General features: G+C 41.1%; 1 protein-coding gene and 1 long non-coding RNA gene across 2 annotated transcripts in view; one reads left to right on the forward strand and one right to left on the reverse strand.

Annotated features, from left to right (window-relative positions):
- Positions 1–22,478, forward strand: part of LOC119178525 (uncharacterized) — a 206,808-nt gene that overhangs the window by 163,841 nt on the left and 20,489 nt on the right. The window contains exons 46-66 of the mRNA XM_075889229.1: positions 3,069–3,187; positions 5,858–6,031; positions 6,147–6,357; positions 6,650–6,784; positions 7,577–7,716; positions 10,238–10,354; positions 10,816–11,071; positions 11,939–12,083; positions 12,551–12,727; positions 13,514–13,628; positions 15,762–15,952; positions 17,273–17,411; positions 18,271–18,475; positions 19,169–19,294; positions 19,387–19,573; positions 19,674–19,805; positions 19,902–19,985; positions 20,411–20,607; positions 21,116–21,192; positions 21,274–21,421; positions 21,711–22,052. Of these exons, the coding sequence (XP_075745344.1) occupies positions 3,069–3,187; positions 5,858–6,031; positions 6,147–6,357; positions 6,650–6,784; positions 7,577–7,716; positions 10,238–10,354; positions 10,816–11,071; positions 11,939–12,083; positions 12,551–12,727; positions 13,514–13,628; positions 15,762–15,952; positions 17,273–17,411; positions 18,271–18,475; positions 19,169–19,294; positions 19,387–19,573; positions 19,674–19,805; positions 19,902–19,985; positions 20,411–20,607; positions 21,116–21,192; positions 21,274–21,421; positions 21,711–22,052 (3,417 nt within the window). The remainder of the gene's footprint in view (positions 1–3,068; positions 3,188–5,857; positions 6,032–6,146; positions 6,358–6,649; positions 6,785–7,576; positions 7,717–10,237; positions 10,355–10,815; positions 11,072–11,938; positions 12,084–12,550; positions 12,728–13,513; positions 13,629–15,761; positions 15,953–17,272; positions 17,412–18,270; positions 18,476–19,168; positions 19,295–19,386; positions 19,574–19,673; positions 19,806–19,901; positions 19,986–20,410; positions 20,608–21,115; positions 21,193–21,273; positions 21,422–21,710; positions 22,053–22,478) is intronic.
- The window catches only part of LOC142803685 (uncharacterized), a 44,241-nt gene continuing 27,799 nt past the window's right edge, over positions 6,037–22,478 (reverse strand). Inside the window, exon 3 of the long non-coding RNA XR_012894228.1 lies at positions 6,037–6,383. This is a non-coding gene — a long non-coding RNA (uncharacterized LOC142803685). The remainder of the gene's footprint in view (positions 6,384–22,478) is intronic.

A 22,478-nucleotide genomic window follows, 5' to 3' on the forward strand; every position in this document is an offset into this window, starting at 1 on the left:
TTGCGAGGTAAAACAGCTATTGTGAGGGAAATAAACTTCTTCCTGCTGCGCGATGTTCTTGCCCGAAGTGTTCCGGGGCTATATTAGAGCACAGCTATGTTAGGCTCCTGTTCCTGCATTGAGCGACGTCAATATATATATATATATATATATATATATATATATATATATATATATATATATATATATATATATATATATATATATATATATATATATATATATAGATATATAGATATGTAGTGTGTGTGTGTGTGTGTGTGACAAATGATGGGATGGATGGTTTGTAGAAGCAGAGAAGGAAGAAGTCAGAACGGAATAAACATCACGTATGAGCCAGGCCACGTCACCCATTCATCATAGCGTCACACGAGTCGGCAGGATGAAGACCTGGCGGCCACTTCATCAACCGGCCACCATCTTCAAACGTCTCAGTAAGACGCAGTGACCGAACGTGGACCACAAAAGTACATCCCAACCGTACACCAAGACCAGCATCATGACAGCACCATCAGACGACCTTGACATCCCCAAGTACACCGGATCAGCGGACGACGGACCCGTACAGAACTGGTTCAACCTTTTCGAGCTCCCCGCTGCCGCTGCATCGTGGTCGGAACGGGAAATGATCACAAACTTCACTGACTACATCTCAGGTGAGGCATTCAAATTTTACCTCACCCACATCTTTGAGAACGATGAGTCTTGGAAAAAGAGCAAAGAAGAAATGGTCACCCGTTTCAAAGAATACGATGAAGACTTCTCCATACCTCATCAGCTGAAGGCTTTTCAACTCAACCATCACAGTTACGCGAAGTCTTCCCGCAGTAAGCGTATTTCCCAAACAAGACTTCAGAGTAAATATTCCACCATTGTACCATCATATGACTCGTCCGAATACACTTCACGCATTACAACACCAACTAGGGACTTGCACGTCGCATCAGAGAAGGTAATGCCACCGTATGCCGATTAGAATGTAGACCATTTTGCCAAAAGACCGAACTTCCGGTTGGATTCTTCACGGGCAATTAAATCGACATTTCCAATGTATTTACGGCACCATAATACTTCAGGTATTACTGAACAACCCGAATCACTTGATGCTTCGTGTCGCACACATGGCCCACATGGCTTCGGACGCGTGACGGCATTTACGCATGACAAGTTAGAAAATATGCATGAAACCAAACCAGACAACGAATGTTCACAGAAACATCATTCGTTCAATGTATTCAGCTCAGCAGTTCCATCTCCTGTCATCAACTTTACTGATATACCTGATGAAGCACCTCATAAGGTCGTAGCATTTACGTATGACGATTTAGTGAATCCGCACGAAACCAAACCACACAACGAATGTTCACGGAAATCTCATTTGTTCAAAGTATTCAGCTCAGCAGTTCCACAAACACAGAAGCATTCACAATCAGCATCATGTGAAGAAAAGTGTTCTGCAGAAGCGTTGAGTGTTCATCAATCACAAGATCGAAGCGACGTGAATCCAGTATACAACGTCACTACCTATAGTGAAAACAAACCCGCAGGTGCGACTTCTGAAGACATAAGTACGCTTCAGGCAACCACCAACAATGAACGGTTTATAAATACAGACGATTCAAGTGCACCAAACCCGCCACATTATCTTACGCCGGAAATAGTTGCATTGGTTGGCGTCGTAGAAGCTTGCGGAGAACTTGCTAAGAATCCTGGTGCAGCACGATCAACGTCACACCACAAGCAAGTTGACGAAACCAAGAAACTACAACTTCAACGTATACTTCAACATTGTCAACGACGAAACAAAACTTCATCGAGTGCACTCTTAAGGCTTAAAGAACATTGCAAAAAGGTCCATCGTGGTGGATACATTGTCCACCAAAGATCAAAAGTGTGCCTTCGATCAAAACATCTGCGACATCGCCATAGAAAAATCTCCAAAAGCCACAAAAGCACCCCTTGTCCTCGGCAGAAACACAGGCAGCGCCCAATAAACCTCGATCAACGCGCACGCAAGCTGCCTGCACGGCCTGTGCCACGACGAAGAATTTGATGCCTACGATATCCGAACTGTCGATTCTACAAGGTGTTCGAACCTCGTTTGTTCTTCACAAGAATGCCGGCTGCGATTTCCGCTATCTCCACGTCCAAAGCATTCTTGTGTTATCCAGAACGCAACCATCAGCCTCGCCCGCCAGATTTCTTATTGATATCACCGGACTGCCACACTCTCCCCTCAAGTCTTAGCGACGAAAAAGACAGTACGTGCATTTTAAAATTTGTGACACTACCTCTTTATTTTGACATTGGTGGCTTCCAAGCCACTCCTTGTTCACTTTTTCTTGTTTGTAAGTTTTAACTCATGCCTTCTTTCGGGGGGAGGGGGAATCGTGTGACATATGATGGGATGGATGGTTTGTAGAAGCAGAGAAGGAAGAAGTCAGAACGGAATAAACATGGCGTATGAGCCAGGCCACGTAACCAATTCATCATAGCGTCATATATATATATATATATATATATATATATATATATATATATATATATATATATATATATATATATATATATATATATATATATATATTAAAGAAGAGGAGGTACTCCGGCGCAGAAACAGCAGCATCGAGCGTGCAGCAGCGGCTCGAGCTCGTGAATTGCGACTGGTGCATCGCCTTCCAAGCATCAACCTTTCTGCTCAATAAATCTCCTTTATAATATATATATATATATATATATATATATATATATATATATATATATATATATATATATATATATATATATATATGGTGCGCCATTTTTCTGCCATTGACGGTAAAGCAGTATCGTGCTACAAAGTCGTTTGATGTAAAGAATAATTCAATTTACCCGACTTCGATACAGTCGTGCTTGGCTACCCCCGCCAGCAGGGATTGGGAAAGAAAGTTTTCAATGAAGCAATAGTGCGAATAAGGTGATTTCGTAATTCAGAAGGGCTGTTCTATTGCCGGCAAGCGTACAATGAATATTTATGCTGATACGGTAGGTGAGTCATAATAGAAATTGTTTTTGTGTGTGTGATGCAGACAGCGTTCAGGACACGTTTTCTGACAAGGAGAAGGCCAAGAAAATCATAAAGAGAGAGCTGAGCTTGCTTCAAGAGGAGATTGACAAAGTGCTAAAGCGACCGCTGGACATAAATACGGTGAGGATCTACACTCTGTCATTGCTTTTTTTTTCGTCCCGTCTTTTTCACCCGTGTAAGTCCCGATTTGAGCCATTAATTTTGTACTTATATACGTGCAGTCGTCACTGATTAAAATGCGTCAACTTAGGGTTAAATAAAAATGACACAATCGCCAGCCGAAAGGAACCATGTGTAGATGCGAAGCAGGGGGCGCTAACGCTTACACTGGCGGTGGCGTTGACGCTGGCGCTCATTGCAGCGTTGCACAGGAGAGAAACCTGGGGAGGCAGAAAGCACGCAGTGATGGACCGGTATTTCCTACTGGAACATGCCAATCGCTGATAATTGGCAATTAGAGACAGAAGACTCCAATTGGACACAAAAATCCGCAGTCCACTTTTAGTTAACGCGCATGCTGTGAAATTTTATTATTCAGTAACGCATGGGAGAAATCTCCCACTGGCACTACCTTGGAGGTCCAGATCCAGTGCCTATATAGGGTGTTCCAGTTGTCACGTAGCACGATTAAAAAAAAAAAGAGGAACGACGTTACGTGAAGCAAACTCAGTGCACATTGTTACCAGTATGCTGTAGCAGCCACTACTAAATGATTAATTAGTCATAATTATATTCGCTACTCCGAAAGTACTCCCCTAATTATCAAGATGTCAATGGGGCATGTTCAAACGACATCTGTGCTACTTCCAACACCATAATAATTGCGTGCTCATTTTTTGCTGTTGATAAAGAAATCCCGCGAAATATGAAAAAAAATATATAGCACGTTACTGCGCTCCCACTCGCGAGAGAAAGCAGCGCCCTCATTTAAGCTTACTGCAAGCAACCGCTTTGGTTCTTTCCCGTTGCCTGAGACAGCGTTCCGCTCATTGCGAAGTTATACAGGCCAATCGCCAACAACATATGCCGCAATCTTGCAGGGATTCTTTTCGCTTGATTGTGCATCACTATCATTACTCGTATCTCACGGCCAACTATTTTCATTGATAAAGCGGATGGAACACTCTTCTGATTAGATACCGACTGTCTATGATCACAGCGGTGCGTTTCTTCTGACGGGATTCGTATGTTTTTCTTTGCTACATTTCTTCCATTGATACTGGCCACCTCAAAGTGAACTTGTTTGATGGCGCTGCTTTCAGATGCGCGAAGCAGCCTAGTCACGTGTCGTTTTCATACTTGGCGGGTTTTCTTTAGTAACATAAAGAAATGAGCACGCAATCAGTACGTTCTTGGAAGTAGCAGACAGGTGTCGTTTCGACATGCGGACATTTGCTTCATTGACATTTAGATAAATAGGCTAGTACCTTCTGAGATGCAAGTCAATTTAGGACTAATTAATTAATTGTCACAACAAAATTATCAGTGGTTACCGCACTGCACTGGAAACAATATGCACTAAATTTGGTCCACGTAACACCATTCCTTTTTTTTTTAATCGTGCTGCGTGGTAACTGGGACACCCTGTATATACGGTGTGGCCAGTGAACGGCTGTGCAGCCCGAGCAGTTGCTTTTTTTTTTCTTGCGATAACAGTTATATGGACAGTCTCGGATACTTTTTTGCCGTCGCCACGGCCGTCATTCACCGTATATGTATACGTGTCTATATATATTAAAACTCAAAAAAGAAAAAAAAAAGAAGCCGCCCGAAGTCCAGCTTGTCAAGATGCGCCGACGCTGATAATCTCCTACGCCTACTTTGCCCCGCGAATTGGGGTGGGGGGGAGAGAGGCGAGGGGGGTATATGCTTTTGCGCGCGCGCTTATCCTTTTGTGGGGAGAATCGTGTGCTTTTGGCTTTCACCGGAATGACTGCGTTAGTTTCCGGGCCCACAAAGGTCACTGCGCTCCGCTGCACAGGCTCTGTTTGCGAAAAGAGCGCACTTTTCATGCACTATAAAACAACTGGGACACTTGTTAGTTTGCACTCGTCCGTACTTGTGATTACGTATCGTGCGTCGTTTTTTTTTTGTTTAAACGGCGTGTTTAATGTCGAGCGGTAAACGTTGTTAGTTCTGCTATCATCCTGTGTGTGTTGTCTTCGTGCGTCATTTGTGCGTGAGCAGAACGCTGCACGTGTCGATCTGCTTGCCGTTCTCAGCGTTATACATTCCAAGTTGTTGCCATCGCATTCGTTGCTGCGCCCTTGCGGTGAAACTGTGGCTTTTTTTTTTTTTCAATCAAGAAAATCGCTAGCAGACGCTGCCTGCGTCGGCGTCGCGAGGCGAGAGGGGGGGTGTAGGAGAGGACAAAGAGGAGGAGGGGATGTGCATGCTTAGTGAGGGTGGTCACGGCTCATGCCAGATTGAGTTCGACCATAAGATGCTTCGCATCTAATAAGCATGCTTTTTGTTCTACCACCTTGATCTTCGAGTGATATCGGCTTAATTTTGACTCATTTACATAAGAGCCAACCTTATCTTGTGCTGCCACATCCTTAGCGACATATCGCGTGAGCTCGAGAAATTTTGCATACCTGTCGCCTTGCATACCTGGCATATTGAAAGTTATGATGTCGGGTTTCAATCTACGAGAACTGTACGTTTGCGTTGTCCGAATAACAAAAAGAAAACAAGGCGCATACACAGTCTTCTCGTAATACTTATTCTACGTACTGATATCGCCTTTGATGATGCTAAATATAATAGCCTTCATTTTGCTTCGACCAGCTCGCCCGCAACGAAAGCATCAACAATGTCGTCGCAACTGTCATCTGCGACGTTGTCGAAAGCCAATCAAATGTTCGCCACAAGGACTTCACGGAAGGTTGCACTCCAGCCTTATCTTCAGAAATTGAATACCGGCCGTTCCCCGAACTCACGATGTCGAAGGTCGTCAAAAACGTGAGTCCGGAATCATTCAGTTATTTTATTTGTAAGCATGTCTTTTTTAACGCAATGCATACACTAATCCACCTATTTGATTCCATTTGTTTTTGTTGTTGTTTTCTTCTTGAAGTTTGCAGATGCTGTGTTTGACGGCGTACTGCGGAAGTCGAACCTCAGCAAGGAAGTGGTGAAGGCCGCCTTGAAGGCACTCAGCACAGCACCAAAAGTCGTTCCAGTTATACGAGAGAAGTTGTCGCTCCTCTCTGAAGCCCTGGACCCGAAGACCGCGAAGGCCCTCTCCGACCTCAACATCACCCAAGACGGCATCAGCGTTTTGACAAGTACGACAGCCTCCAATGCGGTGTACCTGTATTTAAGGCAAAGTAATGGTAATAAGAAAATATCTAACAATTCTAACATCACTCTTTACACGCATTCTGCATGAGCAAGTCAGTGTCCTGAAAACCTAAAAAAATGCTTAAATTACACGAGTCTTTCTGCCATGAACGTGCACCCCATTGCAGCTTTAAACACCGAAAGAAAAAAAAAAGAACGAAGTTTGTTTAGAATATACTTCATGGCATCAGTGTTGTACCTGATAGCTTAACGATTTCTCTTTTTGATCTCACACAGGTCCCGCAGCGCTGAGTCTAGTAGGCCAGCTACTCTGTGGTTCACCCCTCAAAGCACTCGAGGACCAATTTTATCTGCTGGAACCGTCATCTCGCGAGCCGACACTTGACGTGCAGGAAATTGAGGAACTACCAAGTAGGATCCTTTGTTACTTGTCAGTGTGCGTGATTAATTGAGAACAGAGACAAGTAAAATAGAAATGCGAATTTAAAAGTTTAATATGTGGCCCTAAATAGTAAAGAAACAGTACTAGCTTTTACGACGATTCGTGGAATACCTCAGTTTTCACTTTTGCGAAAGTTATGTATTCCTAGCAAGTCATTTCACTGCAATTCACAACTGCGTAATTTCGTTCGCACGGAACCGCAGATTTCGCCCTACGTTATACCATAACTTATGCTCCGTGTTTAAACCCAAAGGTTATGTTATCACACGGGCATTGGAACTTGACAGCGGTTTTCAGAAATACACCGGGCAAAGACTACCTCTTTACAAGCCGGATATAAACCAATGCATAAATTTTGATATCACGCAACACATTATTTTTAAAAATTAAACAAAGGTAGAAAATAGAAAGTTCTATTAGAATGAAAAGGTCACGGTACGTCAAAAATGGCACGACAGTCACAATCGCATCGTATTTCGGTATTTTCACATATTTTATGGCTTAATTTTTAGAGTCGCGAATTTCGTTGCGATTGCTTACGTTCTGCATGCGTTCGTGTGTCTGTATCTTTCCATGTCCGCGAAAAAGTAATCTCAATAAAAAAAAGGTAGATCAAAGCCATTTGTCTAGCATGCAGGTCATGTTTACGCAGGCCATGCATGCCCTGTCTGTTGTTTCATGAACATTCCGAATCTAGCTCTCTTTGTTGCCTTTATGACGCTTACGTTCGTCACCACGCGCGTCACACTTTTTTTTCACAGGCAAGTTCTGTCGTCGTGGCTATGAACAAGTGATGAGGATGTCCGGTGGCCCGATTATCTGGGGATTTCTCAAGCCCATTCTGCGAGGCCAGATACTGTATGCACCGAGATCACCGGCTGCTTTCCAAATTATGCAAGAGGTATGGTCTATAGTCCTCACTTTTTGACGCGTTATATAAGGCACTAGCTAAACTCATAAAAAGTTTCACTAATCAGTTGGTATTCGCACCGCTCTAGTTCTTAATCTAAACTATTAATAAGTAAACTTTTAAAAAGAGTTTTTAGTAGAAATCGAGGTAAAAGCAAGCAAAATTTTAAAAAATAGTGGTACGAGGAGGTGAACATTGCAACTACTGACTTTGGTACATCGCCATCTACATTTTCGTAACTTTGCTGTTGTCAAGATAAAAATCAACTACTGACTCTTCAGCAGCAGTGAAGGATATATATACTGCTGACTCGATCAGTCACAGTCGGCAGTCACAGTCGGCAGCTTGTTTCATCAGGGTCCTAAATATCGAATGACATTTCGCGAAAGAGACGACGCACATAGGGAAGTTCCCCTTCGTATCTTATTTTAGAAAGTAAGTACCATGTACTGCGTCTTAGCGTATGTAGAGTGTGCTTGCCGTGACTATATGATGTACGTTTGCAGTTGTTTGCGGGGCAACAGACGACCTGAAGTCGTTTTCAGTTTTGTAATTATTAGGCAAAGATTTCATAACTCACAAATTCCGGTGAGCACGCGATAAACTCGGTGTCGGTAAACGGAAATGCGACCCTCGAAGGCAGTCCGGTCACGTGCGTGTTTGTACGTGCCGTTTTTGCAATAATTGATGCTCTCACGATCGTGTGTTTATCTGCGATCAGCCGCTTTTGACATGCTAATCAGGCCTTTCGCCGAGGTGACTTGTCATTTCATGTTGCGACCTTTCATGGTTGGCTGGATATTAAGGCAAGATTTTCATTGTTGCTTGTAGCAGCTAAAGCGTTGCGCTGCTAAGTTCGTGGACGAAAGTCCTATTCCCGGCATGAAAGAGAAACACAGTCAGGAAGAATCATTGCGTAATGAGAAAGAAAGAAAGAAAAAAATGAGAAGAATAATTTTTAGCATCCCGAGTTTATTTTATAATTTGTAAGAAGAAATAAAATCGCTCACCTAAGTTATCCAATAACGCTAGAATTCGAAACGCACTTTTTTTCTGGAATGTGTCCTTATAACCTTACTGTGCACTGAAGAATTTTTTTCACGCAAAAAAGACAAAGCCACCAGCGTCACAAGTGCGAATAGAATCACCCAAGAGCACGAGAGTGAGTTTTGAAAATATCCACGCCGACATAACATGCGAAGTTGCAGGTGTCTGAGAAATTTAGGTCAGGCCGACCTCTCCGCTTTTCTGTCAAAAAGAAATGTCTTTTCCCCATTATCATTTTTACACTTTACTTTTTCTTTCACTAGGCTTCTCAGTAGAAGTAGCATTATTTCACTTTCTCTGACAAAATGTACTAACAAGATTACAACAATTGTTTTTGAAAATTTCATATTAACGCTCCTGTAAAGCTGGCTCTTTTGCACTTAGATCATGCATGCAAAGGAGTACCCTTTACAGGATACATGAGCTGGTTCGAGGCGATGTGTGCACTAATCTTTCACACCGTTTTCTTGCTTCAATACAGGCCGTGTCGCAAATTATGAACTCAGAAAATGAATGAATGAATGAATTATGGAGAGAAGCTTGTAGGGTGGGTTAAGGCTATGATAGTCTTGTCCTCTGCATTCTTGCTATCATGTACTCATTTCCTTCCTTACGACATGTAACATTTGTGATGTAGCTACTATACACTAGCCTGAAGTATTTTGAAAAAAAAAAAATAAGTACGTTCAAGGGCGTTCACATACGAAAATTACGATTCAATTATGAGGCGCACCATGGCGGGGGTCTCCACTGCCGGCGGGAATGATTCGCAGACATGGATGATTCGGTGGGTCAGTGGAAGCGATGAGGTACCCTTTGCAGTGAGACAACACAGCATGCCTCGTAAAACATGTGTCAGGTCAGTTCTAAAATTAAATAGCCATGCCAATTTGATCTCAACAGCTTGTGAATGTGTCTTCAGCCACCTGAAGCCTACGTATAGCTGTATTTGCCCTTCAAATGAGCAAGCATAGAAGAACTACGTGTGTGCTAGCGTCTGTATGTCGTTTAATATTGCAACAAAAACTCATCAAGGAAATAAGCGCAAGTCAAGTCCGCCGCAATGCAAATAAATTATGCGATGAAGCATGTCAAAAGTCGGAAGGCGCCACTGTCTGGAGACGTAGCGTGCTTCTGAAGAACACGTTTTTGTCTTTTCGTGAATGATTCCCGCAGATCTCTGAGAATTTCGCAGACCCCCTGGGTTCCACGGACCGCCATTTGCGAACCACTGTTTAACCGACTAAGCTACTACAGAGGATGTGCACTGATTCGAAATGAAGGACCGTGTTACGCATGTTATTTTCTTAAACCACAACTCGCTTTCTTTAAAATGCGAAACTATCATGACCAATCATGTAATTAGCGGTGCCATTTTGTCAACGTCCGCTATTCTCACTCTGTTTCATATGTCCTATTTGAACTCCAAGATATCATTTGCCAATTTTCCGGGATGAATTTGCAGGTGAACAAGACGTTCGAGTCCATGTCCTCTATAATCGATGCTCTTCACGTGTGGAGCGAGGGAACGATCGGGCTAAAGTTTCTGACAAAGGAGAATGGACCAGTAACGAAACTGAAGGTAACAGATTTATTTATTTTTTTCACCCAACACATTATTCATGCAGTCGGCTTTTGCACATGCGCTAATGAAGAGTTGTGCTCACCATATACATCCTGCCCATATGACCATAGGGACGCAAGTGCTATCACTGAGCGTGCTATGCTTTTCGCGAGTGTTGAATGCACTTATGCTTTGTCCACGTGCATTAATTAGGTAAGTCATGGCTAATTTATATTTTTCATTACTAATGTTTAGCTACGCTTATGTGTAGAACACCATGAATCAACGTCACTAGTTTAACCACGGTGAATGAGTAGAAAGAGTTAAACGAATGCAGCGTTCCTAATATTGCCCCACATGCGACAATGGCAACAGTGAAGCAGCAGCAGCAAAACGAAGTGGGTTATGTATTGTAGAGTGAACAGACGCATGGCGAATGGAAGGAAGGTTTGGAACGTAATGCATGCAAATTGTTGCAGGAGCTGATCTCATCCAAAAGTCTGCAGCCTCTTGCCAAGGACATGCTTGGGGATGACGTGTATGCTTTTCTTACGGACCTCAGCGTTGAGGACCTGCGTCATGAATTTGGTGACCTTGGAGGACTGCTAGACCTTGTGCAGCTTGTAGGAAGTATATCTCAGTGCTTTGAGCTGGATAGATTCAAGCAGCATAGCAATGAAGATGACTTGGTGAAGACTGCGATGCACCTCGGTGCCAGGAGGGAGTTTATACTAGGCAAGTTACAGATTCACTTTCTGTTTTCATCACCTTTTCAGCTGGGTAATCCTTCCTTCAACAACAAAAGGTGATGCTGTATACAGTAGACGAATTCTGTAGACTAAATAGAAGTGGTAACAACGTGCGTTTCGATCTTAATGGAACGTAATGTATTGTAGTGTAAAAATAGTATCGTAAAAAATTAGAAAACAATAAGATGTCCGAGACGGTATATGTTATTGTCTTTTGTGTGGTCACACTATTTGCACTGCAGTTATGTTTTTAATCGAACACTAACACATCCAACAATGTGTTCTTTTTGAACGCTTATTACGGTGCTGCTGAACTTCAGCCATCAGTGTTTGTAATAACACATCACTCAAAACTAACCCTATTTCAAGTAATGACGCCTTTAACTATTGTATTTTTTTTTTGCTTACAAAATTACTTTCTATGTAGACATTCCTCCAATATTAAAATTGTCACCTCTAAAATGAAGGCCTCTATAAAGAAATAAGCTTCATATAAAATTATTCGATACATTTTGGTAAAATTGTGAACATTACAGTGTGCTTCTTCACAATATATTGACCTGTTCAATAAAGTATTTTGAAGGTCCTGATCATTTTGTTATACAGGCATTCCACTGTACAAGGCATAAATGAGTATGTATTCAGTCCAGTTAACTTTCACCAGCTAAGAAACTCACTTGGCTAGAAACATGAATGAAAATTTTCATGACCTTCAACGTGCAGTGGACATGGTGGACAGTTCTTTTAAAGGGAAGTGCCAATACATGGAATGTTTAAGGTTCATTTTCAATGTCAAATAACTACAGCTAAACATTGCTTGTTGCATTGACAAAAAACATTGTTTTGTGCACAGCTGTTGTTTTCCTCAACCTGGATACAAATAATGAGCTGCGCCTGGAGAATGGATCTATTGTGAAATCCTTGCTGCCCCCCGATGTTCAATACAAGATCAGAATGGACATTGATAATGTTCCTCTAACAAAGACTGTTAAATCAAGGTATGAGTAGATCCTTCAAACTATTTAACTGTATTTTTAAAATGTTGATAAGCTTACAACTCACAAAAAAATACAAAGGATTGCGATTAAATATGAGCTCGGCACTCCTGACATTTTCTATACAAAAATGGTCTTAAAGGTATACTGCTCATTAAAAAGAACGTGCACAATAGTTTTCATTTTATTTATTTTCACTGCTATATAACAGAACACTTGCTAAATGGTAGAGGATGAAAGGTGGCAAGATAAATGTCACAATCTAGGAAGGATGTTTGTGCTTCACAATGTCAGCTGCTATACATGTACTCTATAAAAAATGATTATATGCCACTTACGGAGTGTTTTATCAAAAATACTCAATACCTCTTTGATTCTACATTAGTGATGAAGCGGCAAGTTTTAAACCAGCCAGAAAGACTGAAGATACAATTGGACGTGACGCCGCATGATTTTTTTTTTTACCCCAGGTTCTGGCAACCAGGTGCAAACGACGACTTCTTGGACGATATGCGATACCTACGAGGCTTTGCACACTTCCAAGAGCTGATAGACAGGGCAATCACCAAGTTGCATGTGGGAGAGTCAGTTCACTACCCTCGAAGCTATCTGCAACAGTTCCCTTATCCCTGCTACATGAAGGACTCGTAAGTAAACAGCAGGGTAACTTCAGATGACAAAGCTCTTTGACACATACAGCTACGCATATTTTAACCTCTATGGTCAGATACAACTTTGGAAATCCACAGAATTTCTTCCTCGAAGGCCAATGCCCTCTAGCCTACACCAATGGGCATGCACTGCAGACTGACATCGTTAGCTAAACAGCCAGTGACGTCGTCTTTGAAGAATGTTGTTGATTGCATGAGCAGAACTGTTTCTTTATTCGAGGAGGCAATCAGCTGCTGTGCTTCGGTTATCTGCGTGTGGCCTCTTTGGACTTCTAAGTTTTATTCGACTATAGGAAATTATAAGTAGATGAACAAAGGAAATGAACAACACTAACTGGATGAAATCCACTAGATTCAAGCAAGGCCTGCAATGGTTGCAACAAGAATGCAGTATTCGTTGCTGCAATAAAACAAATCAAAATAGTTTTGTATGTTCATTGATTTATATTAGCTTATTTCATCATCAAGTAGGCAAGGCAGATAGCACAGTAGCACTTAGCAATATTTCTGGTAACTATACCAAGACATGATCAAAATTTTTTAAATTCTCTATTTTTACCCTTTGGATCACATGTTTCTCATTAGGATGTGTACCAAAAATGAAATGCAGGTATTTTATAACAATGTTAATTGTTTTGAAGAATTTTAATTTAGGTAAAAATCTTTGTCACTTCATTATCATTATTAATTTCTAATGAGCATGATATTCTTCTTGTTGGTTCTATCAAATATAGCTAAGCCAATCGATTCTTGTTTTTACAGAGTGGGGTATTATATCAAGGCAATGCTACCACTGGTGTTCACATTAGCTTGGATTTTTCTGGTTGCCTTTTTCGTACGAGAAAGGGTCCTTCCGAAAGAATTGCACCTGGAAGAAGTAAGTGCCCAAATGAAGTTTTGTAGTCCAATCTATGAAAAATGCACAACGGCACATTAACACAGGGCAGTATGTAGCCCATCCTGAAGAAAAAATACCTCATTGTATCACCTCTTGAATATGCAGTAAAAGCTTGCTAATTCAAACTAGACAGGGATTATAAAATTGTTTAATTAGTTGGCGGGCACTGAATAAATGAACATTGCACCTCACTGCGTTAAGCCTCATCTTCACTCGTTGTAGCAAACTCGACGCTACTACACATTTGTGGCAGGTTAGTTCAAAAATTTAGTTCATGGAGCTTTAACAGAGAACAGAATTAATTTATCAGTCTGTGAAATGCCAGAAACAAGCATTGTCATGTATTCATGTTAGCTCTGAGCTTGAACGTAAAATAAGTGATGCTATTTATGCTCCAAAATGGGTTTATTTACATTGCAGAGTTAGTACAATCAGAATTAAAGCTAATTAGTAATTTGCATTAGCTCGCATTTCTTCTGTCGCGACTGCATGAGCATCATTAGCACCTTGCTGGAGAACTTCAGCGCAAGGTATGAATTTTCATCTGCTAAGATATGCTACTGTTTCATTTTTTTGTATCTATGGTAAATTTCGTAGAACCACTTAGGGTTGACTTCTCTGATGAGCAATGAAAACAAGGGGCTCCCAGTTCAAATGGATCGTTATGGACATTGACATATTCAAATTTTTGAGAGTTTTTCCCGGTAGAAATTCACAGGGCTGTGCTGAGACTAGGACATCAGTTCGAATTGACTGTAAGTTCAAACTCATTGAGTTTGAATTAATGAGCTTTTACTCTAAAATGTGTATAGTTCTTTGTATTCACTAAGCAACTGAAAATATGGTGATTTTACTTTTATATTAGGAAGAAAATTGTACACCTTATTTATTATTCAACATCGCATATTATGTACAGTTTCAACATGCCAGTGCATGCATTACAAAACACACGTCTCTTGAAAAATTATTTAGGACTATAGGAGACTGTAAAAACTTTATATTTTAAGTTTACAAAGTTTATAATGAGACATTCTATAAAAACCAGTTCTTTTGGCATTTTAAACTTTTGCAGAAACTACGTGCAAGGTGAAGTTGAAAAACATCAATGAAAATAATGAAAGTGGTTGACGGAGCAATGCTGATATGAGTGCGTCTCACCATAGAAATATGCGTCAGAGCACATTTTTCGCAGTTTTATGCACTATTAATGCGGTTGAATATTTAGGTTATTTTATTGCCATGTATTTTCCCTGGACTAAAAAAGCACATTTGATGCTTTTCCTGGCATATCCGATGTTCAGTACAATACATATACGATTGTGACGTTGCCCAAGAATTAAATAGGATTCCACACTCTGAGTTTTTCTTAACATGCTTTCTTTCCACTAAAATATTCATTAGGCAGACTCAGCAGTTAACTGCGTGGAGTCATTTTAACATCACCATGAAAGTTAAGATCGTGTTTTTCGGACATAACAGTGCAAGTGCATTGGCAACAGTTTTCAACTCAGTCGAGATGATATAATAATTAGGATGATGATGATAACCAGCTTCCCCAGTTTTGTGAATGCTTTAACTAGAGATTTCCAGTGTGCCTTATAAGCTTTCCATGTTTAGCTTCTCCTTACCCGCAGGTCGCGGGATCGAATGCCAGATGCAATGGTTGCATTCCCGATGGAGACGGAAATTCTGTAGGCTCGTGTGCTCAGATTTGGGTGCACGTTAAAGAATCCCAGGTGGTCGAAATTTTTGAAGCCCTTCACTACGGTGTCTCTCATAATCATAGCCTAGTTTTCAGACGTTAAACCCCACATATCAATCATGCTCAGCTTCTCATTCGTATGGTCACGTACATCTTAAGATATATAAGTGCCACTGCTGGTAACTAACAATGTTGCTTACTGTTGGTGGCACCAGCAGTAAAGCCAAATATAAGAGTGCCATATGTAAGCAGTGCTGGTTAATGCACAGACATACATATTGAAATATATGTTGCATCTATGTCCTACGTCAAAACAGTAAAGGCCTTTTACTGTGAAATTTTCCATGGCCAATCTGCCTTCCTGAAATCTATTTATATATCATCCTCTTGTTCCCCCTGGCTTTCACTAGATCATGCAAGTTATGGGCCTGAAACCTTGGATTGATTGGAGTGCATCGTTCCTGATCAGCATATTCATTTCTATTGGCATTGTGGCATGCACAACTGCCATTCTCTGCTACGGAGGCATTTTACCGTACAGCAATCCTCTACTCCTCTTCATTTTCTATGGAACCTTTGCACTCTCAGTGATCATGTTCTGGTAAGTATCACGGACAATTCTTTCATGCAGTGTGAAAAAATTTATTCTTTCAATGTGTTGTCATTTGCGAAGCATTGTTGATGTATGCCTGACTGAAGAATAGCTTGACAACTAATAGGTTAAAATTAACTATTCATTCATAAGTTGAACAAACACTTTGGATTGTGCAGGTGGCTGCTGACATTACATTTAAAAGAATACTTTAGCAACAAACAATTCAAAGATGGCAATAGTTGTCCTTGTGTTGGAGAGCCTTTGGTTCTTAAATTTCACCAATAAGCTATAGGTTTTTCATTTTTGTGCTGAACCAAAGGCAACCTTTAAGCATTTTTTTCGTACTTTTTATTGAAGATATGTTTATTTTGTTTGTATCAAAAAAAGACCATGTGTCTGTCTATTGCTCTGCCATATAGAATTGTACATGTCTGCATACATGTGATTTCAACATCCATATTTCTACTTTTGCTGTGTGATCTCCATATTCTGCCTAGGATATCAAACATTGTTCTATGGAAACAGACTGCTACAATGCATCGGCGGATCCAGAGGGGGAGCTTTAGGGGTGATCGCCTCTCCCCCCCCCCCCCCAAAAAAATCTCTGTCAGCCCACCTCCCCCTCAATTCAGTGCTCGTAGTCCACCTTCTATCACTATTTAAGACAAATGAGTGAAACCACTGTGAGAACACATAAACAGTGTTTGTGCTATGAGAGGTTTTTCTGCTGCTAAAAGAAACGGCATATCCATGGAGTGAATGATGATGAGTAGGGCGAAACGTTCGCCAGCCCGTCGTCCGTTCGTTCTTGCTTCCGTCCGGCCGCGTGACCATCTGTGCATCAATCCATGCGTCAGTCCGTGTGTCCGTCTGCGAGTTCGTCCATCCGTCCGCTTGTGCATCTATCCGTCCGCACGTCCATTTATTCGTCCATCCAGCCGTCCGTGCGTCCATCTAATGAACCCTCCAAGTACCACCATCTCCCATCTCGCAACCCCTGTGGCACGTACCCACTCTAGAGTGGCTATATGCCACTGGTGGCTTCGTACATACATACATACATACATACATACATACATACATACATACACACACACACACACACACATACATACATACGGAGAAGCGACATACCCACGCCATAACGAGCTTCGCCCCTAAAACAAAAAAAGTCATGACCTTACCCCCCCCCCCCCCTCTCTGGTGTTACTTTAGCTGACTGCCCCCCCTCCAAAAATGAGCGGTTGGATTTGCCCCTGCTACAATGTCTACTGCTTTTATACAAGAATGACACATGCCATTACTTTTTTCTTCTTGTTTTTTCAGCTACATGATCAGCATATTCTTCAAGTCAGCTACTGTGGCTTCCTTAACTGGAATAGTGGGATACCTGATCAGCTTTCTGCCCTTTGTGATAGCTGTGTCTATGGAGGCAACATTTTCACTCAAACAAAAGCTCCTTCTCGTAAGTGTTTTTGCATGCAGTATCAAGCAATGTATGACACATCTGCATAAATATAATTGCTGTTGTGTGCATGCTTGCACGTGTTTGAGTTGTGTGTATTTCACAGGTGCACACATATTTCACACTTATCTGTACACATAGGCGTGCACGAAGTTCCCTTTCAGGAGGGAAAAGAAGGTTCTTCGTAGCACCCCCCTCCCAATATGTCAATGAAGAGAGCTGATTTTGTGCCCCCCCCCCCTGAGTCACAGTTCCCCCCTCCCTATTATGTCAATGTGTAGCGCCGCCTTTGCACCCCTCGTCATAAGTGACTAGAGGTGGCTGCCCCCTCTGCCCCCCCCTATGCACACTTCTATGTCTGTGTGTGCTTTTGCATGCGGAGAAAGCTTTGTATAGTGTCGCTGAGAAGTGCTTTGCCTGACAAGGAGTCAGTACTGGTAAAAATTGAAAAAATGTACAAGCACATTTTTAACTGAATGTAACCAGTAATGCAAATCCGGTTTCTACATTAAATATTGTTGCATGCATGACAAGTGGTACAATAGACCACGTGGCAAGTCCATATGCAGTGGCATGCAATAGTAATCATAGTAGCACCAAGCATTGTGTACTTTTTTAACTGCAAGTGTGAGCATACCGTAGTCGGTCAGCAGATGTTAACTATACCTTCATTACATGGATTCCTTAATGCCACCATGAAAGAGAGATTATCAGGGCTTTATAAAGCTGAAAACTGGTGCCACCATTATATGAAACACAAGTTTCTTGGCACTTGAAATGCTGATCCCAATCTCGCCTCCATATAATTTCATTGCATGCCTTCCACCTATAGGAACTGACTAGATTTTTGTATTTTCAGTGCCTCTCCATGTCAACATCTTTTAGCTATGGCTGCCTCTACATTAGTAGATTTGAAGAACAAGGCCTAGGTGTGCAATGGGAATACCTATGGCAAAGCCCAATTCCTGGAGACACCATGAACATGGGATATTGCATTGTAATGATGGCAATCGACAGCCTTGTATACTTCACGATAGGGCTTGTAATGTCGAATATATTTTTAGGTAAGTGGAATGCAGTCTTCATGGATTGATTAAGCTTTAGCACTGCACTGAATTTTATTAAAGAGCGGCCGCACTTTTTGTGAACAAATGTAAACCGGGGACTTCGATCAACAATCTCGGCTATCATGCAACAGAATCATTTAGAATGCTAATTACGTTTGTCACTCCGTCTTCCTCTACATGCAACTAGCGGGTTTCATTTATACGACTTCAGATAGTAAATTCTCAAACTGAATATAAACCAAATGACAGAAACTATTTATCTGCATTGAAGATTTATAATAATTTGCACAGCTCTATTTTTATTACTGATCAGTTCAGCACACACAGCTAAGGCCACACTCAGGTTATACATTATGAAAAGGTGTGTGCAATATTGTAGATGCCACATTATTAAGTGTACTGGTCACTTTTAATTAGCACTGCTACAGGGCTAACAAACCCTACTCGCATCCTAAGCATCACTGTTATTTAAAGACCCACTCGTCTTTACGAGGCTAGGATAAAAGTATAAGTTTTCTGTAATCTGTCTATCTGCATTCTTAGATAGCTAGAAGATCTAGTGCCTCTACTAGATAAATCCTCTACACTACGGCTTAAGTTAATAAGCTTATTTTTCATTGTTTCCCATGCGACAACTCTCTATTGATAGATTGCTACAATATGTTTACACCTACTATGCTCTCATTCCAGGTGAAAAGGCGTCTCTCTCACGAAGAAAATTGCTGGCCTTTTTTTCAACTAAGAATAGTGGTTCAGCGACGCAGTACTACTTACAGAACACTGTAAATGGTAGCATATCACCTCATAATCTAAAAGGTATGTATTTTTTCGCTGCCGAATAATTAAGTACTGATATACCCTCCAACAACCTATAAAACTTCACATGCATTAATATTTCATTTTCACAGCTCCTTACACTATCAATGACAAAGCGCCAATGGCATCAACTGGCATATCCATACAGGACTTGTGCATTGCCTATAACAGCGGGAAGAGTACAGAAAGAATAGCTGTGTCTCATTTGTCTCTTAATTTTGACGAGGGCCACATCAACACGCTTCTCGGCCAGAACGGAGCAGGAAAGACCAGTACCATGTGAGGGAGCAATCCTGTTAAAATTTTTTAACTTTCATTTACACTTGATTCTTTAACAGCACCTGATGAGACATGCCTGAAATGGTTTATTCACTCACAGAAAGGTACTGACTGGTCAACATTCAGCAACTTCTGGTGAAGTGTATGTTTATGGAAGGAATGTCAACAATGCAGCAAAAGAAATCAGAAAGTACTTGGGATATTGTCCTCAGTACAACACACTGTATGGAAAGTAAGCTCATTATTTATCCCTTGACATCTCCATCTTCTATCGTAAATGTAGAAATGTTTATAACAACTAAAACCTGTATGTAATGCTGTGTTTCAGGCTTACTGTCAAGGAACATCTTATCTTCTTCGGCAATCTGAAAGAACTGCTGTCACCAGAGGAAGTAGAGAAAGATGTTGAAAGGTGATATTGAAGTTTGGTTGTAGAACATATGGTTACATTGGTCTTGCATATCCTCTAAAAAGTTATGCTGGTGCAAATTTTTTCTTTATTTATCTGCGCTCTGCACCGAAAATGCACTCATCTACAAATCACATGCAGCAATATGACAGAGGTATTCTTCATTTAAGAAAAGGTACATAACTATTGTGTAAAAAGAAAGAATGGAGTGATATGCTGACTTTACAGCTACACTAGCATATTAAGAAAACCAAACTGCGCAGATGGCACCATAGAACATTGAACCTTCACAAAGCCTTGAACACGCAATGACAGCTGGCTGACGTTTTGACAAACATTCACATAGATCTCATTTTTATTCACTGTTTGATTGGATTCTAAAGCTGTTCTTGACCAAAAAAGATGTTCTTCTACTTGCTTCCCTGCAGGCTGCTACGACAAATGGGTCTGAAGCATATGGAAAACAAGCAGGCATGCCATCTATCAGGAGGGCTTCAGCGAAGGTTGTGCGTGGCCTTCTCCTTTGTTGGGGGCTCAAAACTCGTCATTTTAGATGAGCCTACAAGCAGCGTGGATCCTATGGCCCGCCGGAACATATGGGACCTAATATTAAAGCACAAGCATGGTAATTTCATGTTTTGCTGCACTCCGTGCGTCATTGTTTTGGCACTGTATTCCACTGCTTCTAAAATGTGAATTTGGCATGCAAAATCTCCAATGCTTCCTTCTTATTCCATATACAACTGTCGTGCATGATATGTAGTACAACTGCATAAATCCAGTTAAACATAATGTTTCTGAGGATTCCAACGATATACAGATCAAACCAGTTAGCACGAACTTGCATATCAAATGCATCCACTTTCTTCAACAACAAAAAAAAAGAAGCCCATGCAAATACACAGGAGCATACATTGTGGTCTAATAATTTTAGCAACATCAAAAGACTTGAAATAAAACAAAAGCAAGACTTCCACTTTCAAAGTATACTTTAAAAACATGGTGAGGGCACCTATACATACAACTATTTGGTTTAAGCAAAACTTATTGCATATAAACCTGAATTGTACATATAGCATTTTTATAAGAGAAATAAACATTAATAATGGCTGGATTTCTGTCTATCGTACCAGATCGGACAATTTTGCTTACAACTCACCACATGGATGAAGCCGACGTGCTCAGCGACAAAGTTGCAATCATACACAAGGTATGCTCCCTTCGAAACATTATGTTATGAATGCATTACAGCAAGTGTACTAAAAATGAGACACTTTTCATTTTATTGCAGGGCAAACTGTTGTGCGAAGGCTCCCCACTTCTACTGAAGAGCAAGTTTGGATTCGGCTACAAGTTGTCATTAACAAGAAGCTGCTCGGAACCTAACAAAGACAGTGACTCTGGACACTCATCGAATGTGTCAAGAACAAGTGTTGATGGTATGCTAGTTATGTACGATGGGAGAAAGAGGAAGTCCTTTTTGTTAGATATTTTTTAAAATTTTAAATTTTGTATGCATTTTGTTGACATCAGACTACAGGAAAGTTACTAGCTGAAAATCGAGAATTTGCAAAAAAGGGCTCTGTTAGCCTAGGCTAGGTCAGGTGATACACCTGTCACCTTGTAACTATTGTTGCTATACGTACAGCCATATCATGCTATACATCTGTGCATGAGTTCTAGCGTTCAAAGGATTGAGCATCGAACTGCTGTGCTTGACCTTTTCAGATGACTCCTCAGATATTGAAGGCATCCTTCACGTTATCAGAGGTGTTGTCCCACCGGCTCAAGTGGTGGAAAACAATGGCGGAGAAGTGGTGATCAGCCTCCCACAACGAGATCCAGAGAAGAACGTCCTCTACTCCTACTCCCACCTCCTTTCACTCCTCGACGAACGCATGCTCGAGTTTGGGTTCGGAAACTACGGTCTCTCAAGCACAACGCTGGAAGAAGTGTTCCTTTCCCTTTGTGCCCTGTGCGATGCAGGCAAACCAGTGCAGTCAGGCCACACACTACCTACTACGGCGAGATATGGAATTTTTGACAGACGTGACAAGCATCGTCACACAGGTTAGTAGACTGCTAAGCCAACAAGTGCCGATATCATTCCTGTAACAGTGCTGGGCTTAGGTTAGTTAACATTTAATGTGTGCTGCTATTATTACAGCTGTAATAACTGTAGCTGACATGTTAATGAACAAATACATGGAAGACCCACATGGAAGTTTCAGCTACAGTTATCAATTCCAGGACACCAACCCATGCCTGATATTTTTTTAACTACCACTGTTTGTAAAGCTTTGCGGACAAAAATAAGAATTTGACAAGGTGTGCTTTATGAAAGCAATCATAAATTGCAATTTACTGAACGTACTTAGCTATATCTCGATATATAAAAGAATGGTGGAGGAAGTGGTAACCTAGCAATCACAGAACTTATATGTAAACAATAGTATGCAAGCATAATAAATGAAAACTGGAATTGTGCTACACTAC

This window comes from Rhipicephalus microplus, chromosome 1 (genome assembly GCF_043290135.1).
Source record: "Rhipicephalus microplus isolate Deutch F79 chromosome 1, USDA_Rmic, whole genome shotgun sequence".
NCBI classification, from domain to species: Eukaryota; Metazoa; Arthropoda; class Arachnida; order Ixodida; family Ixodidae; genus Rhipicephalus; species Rhipicephalus microplus.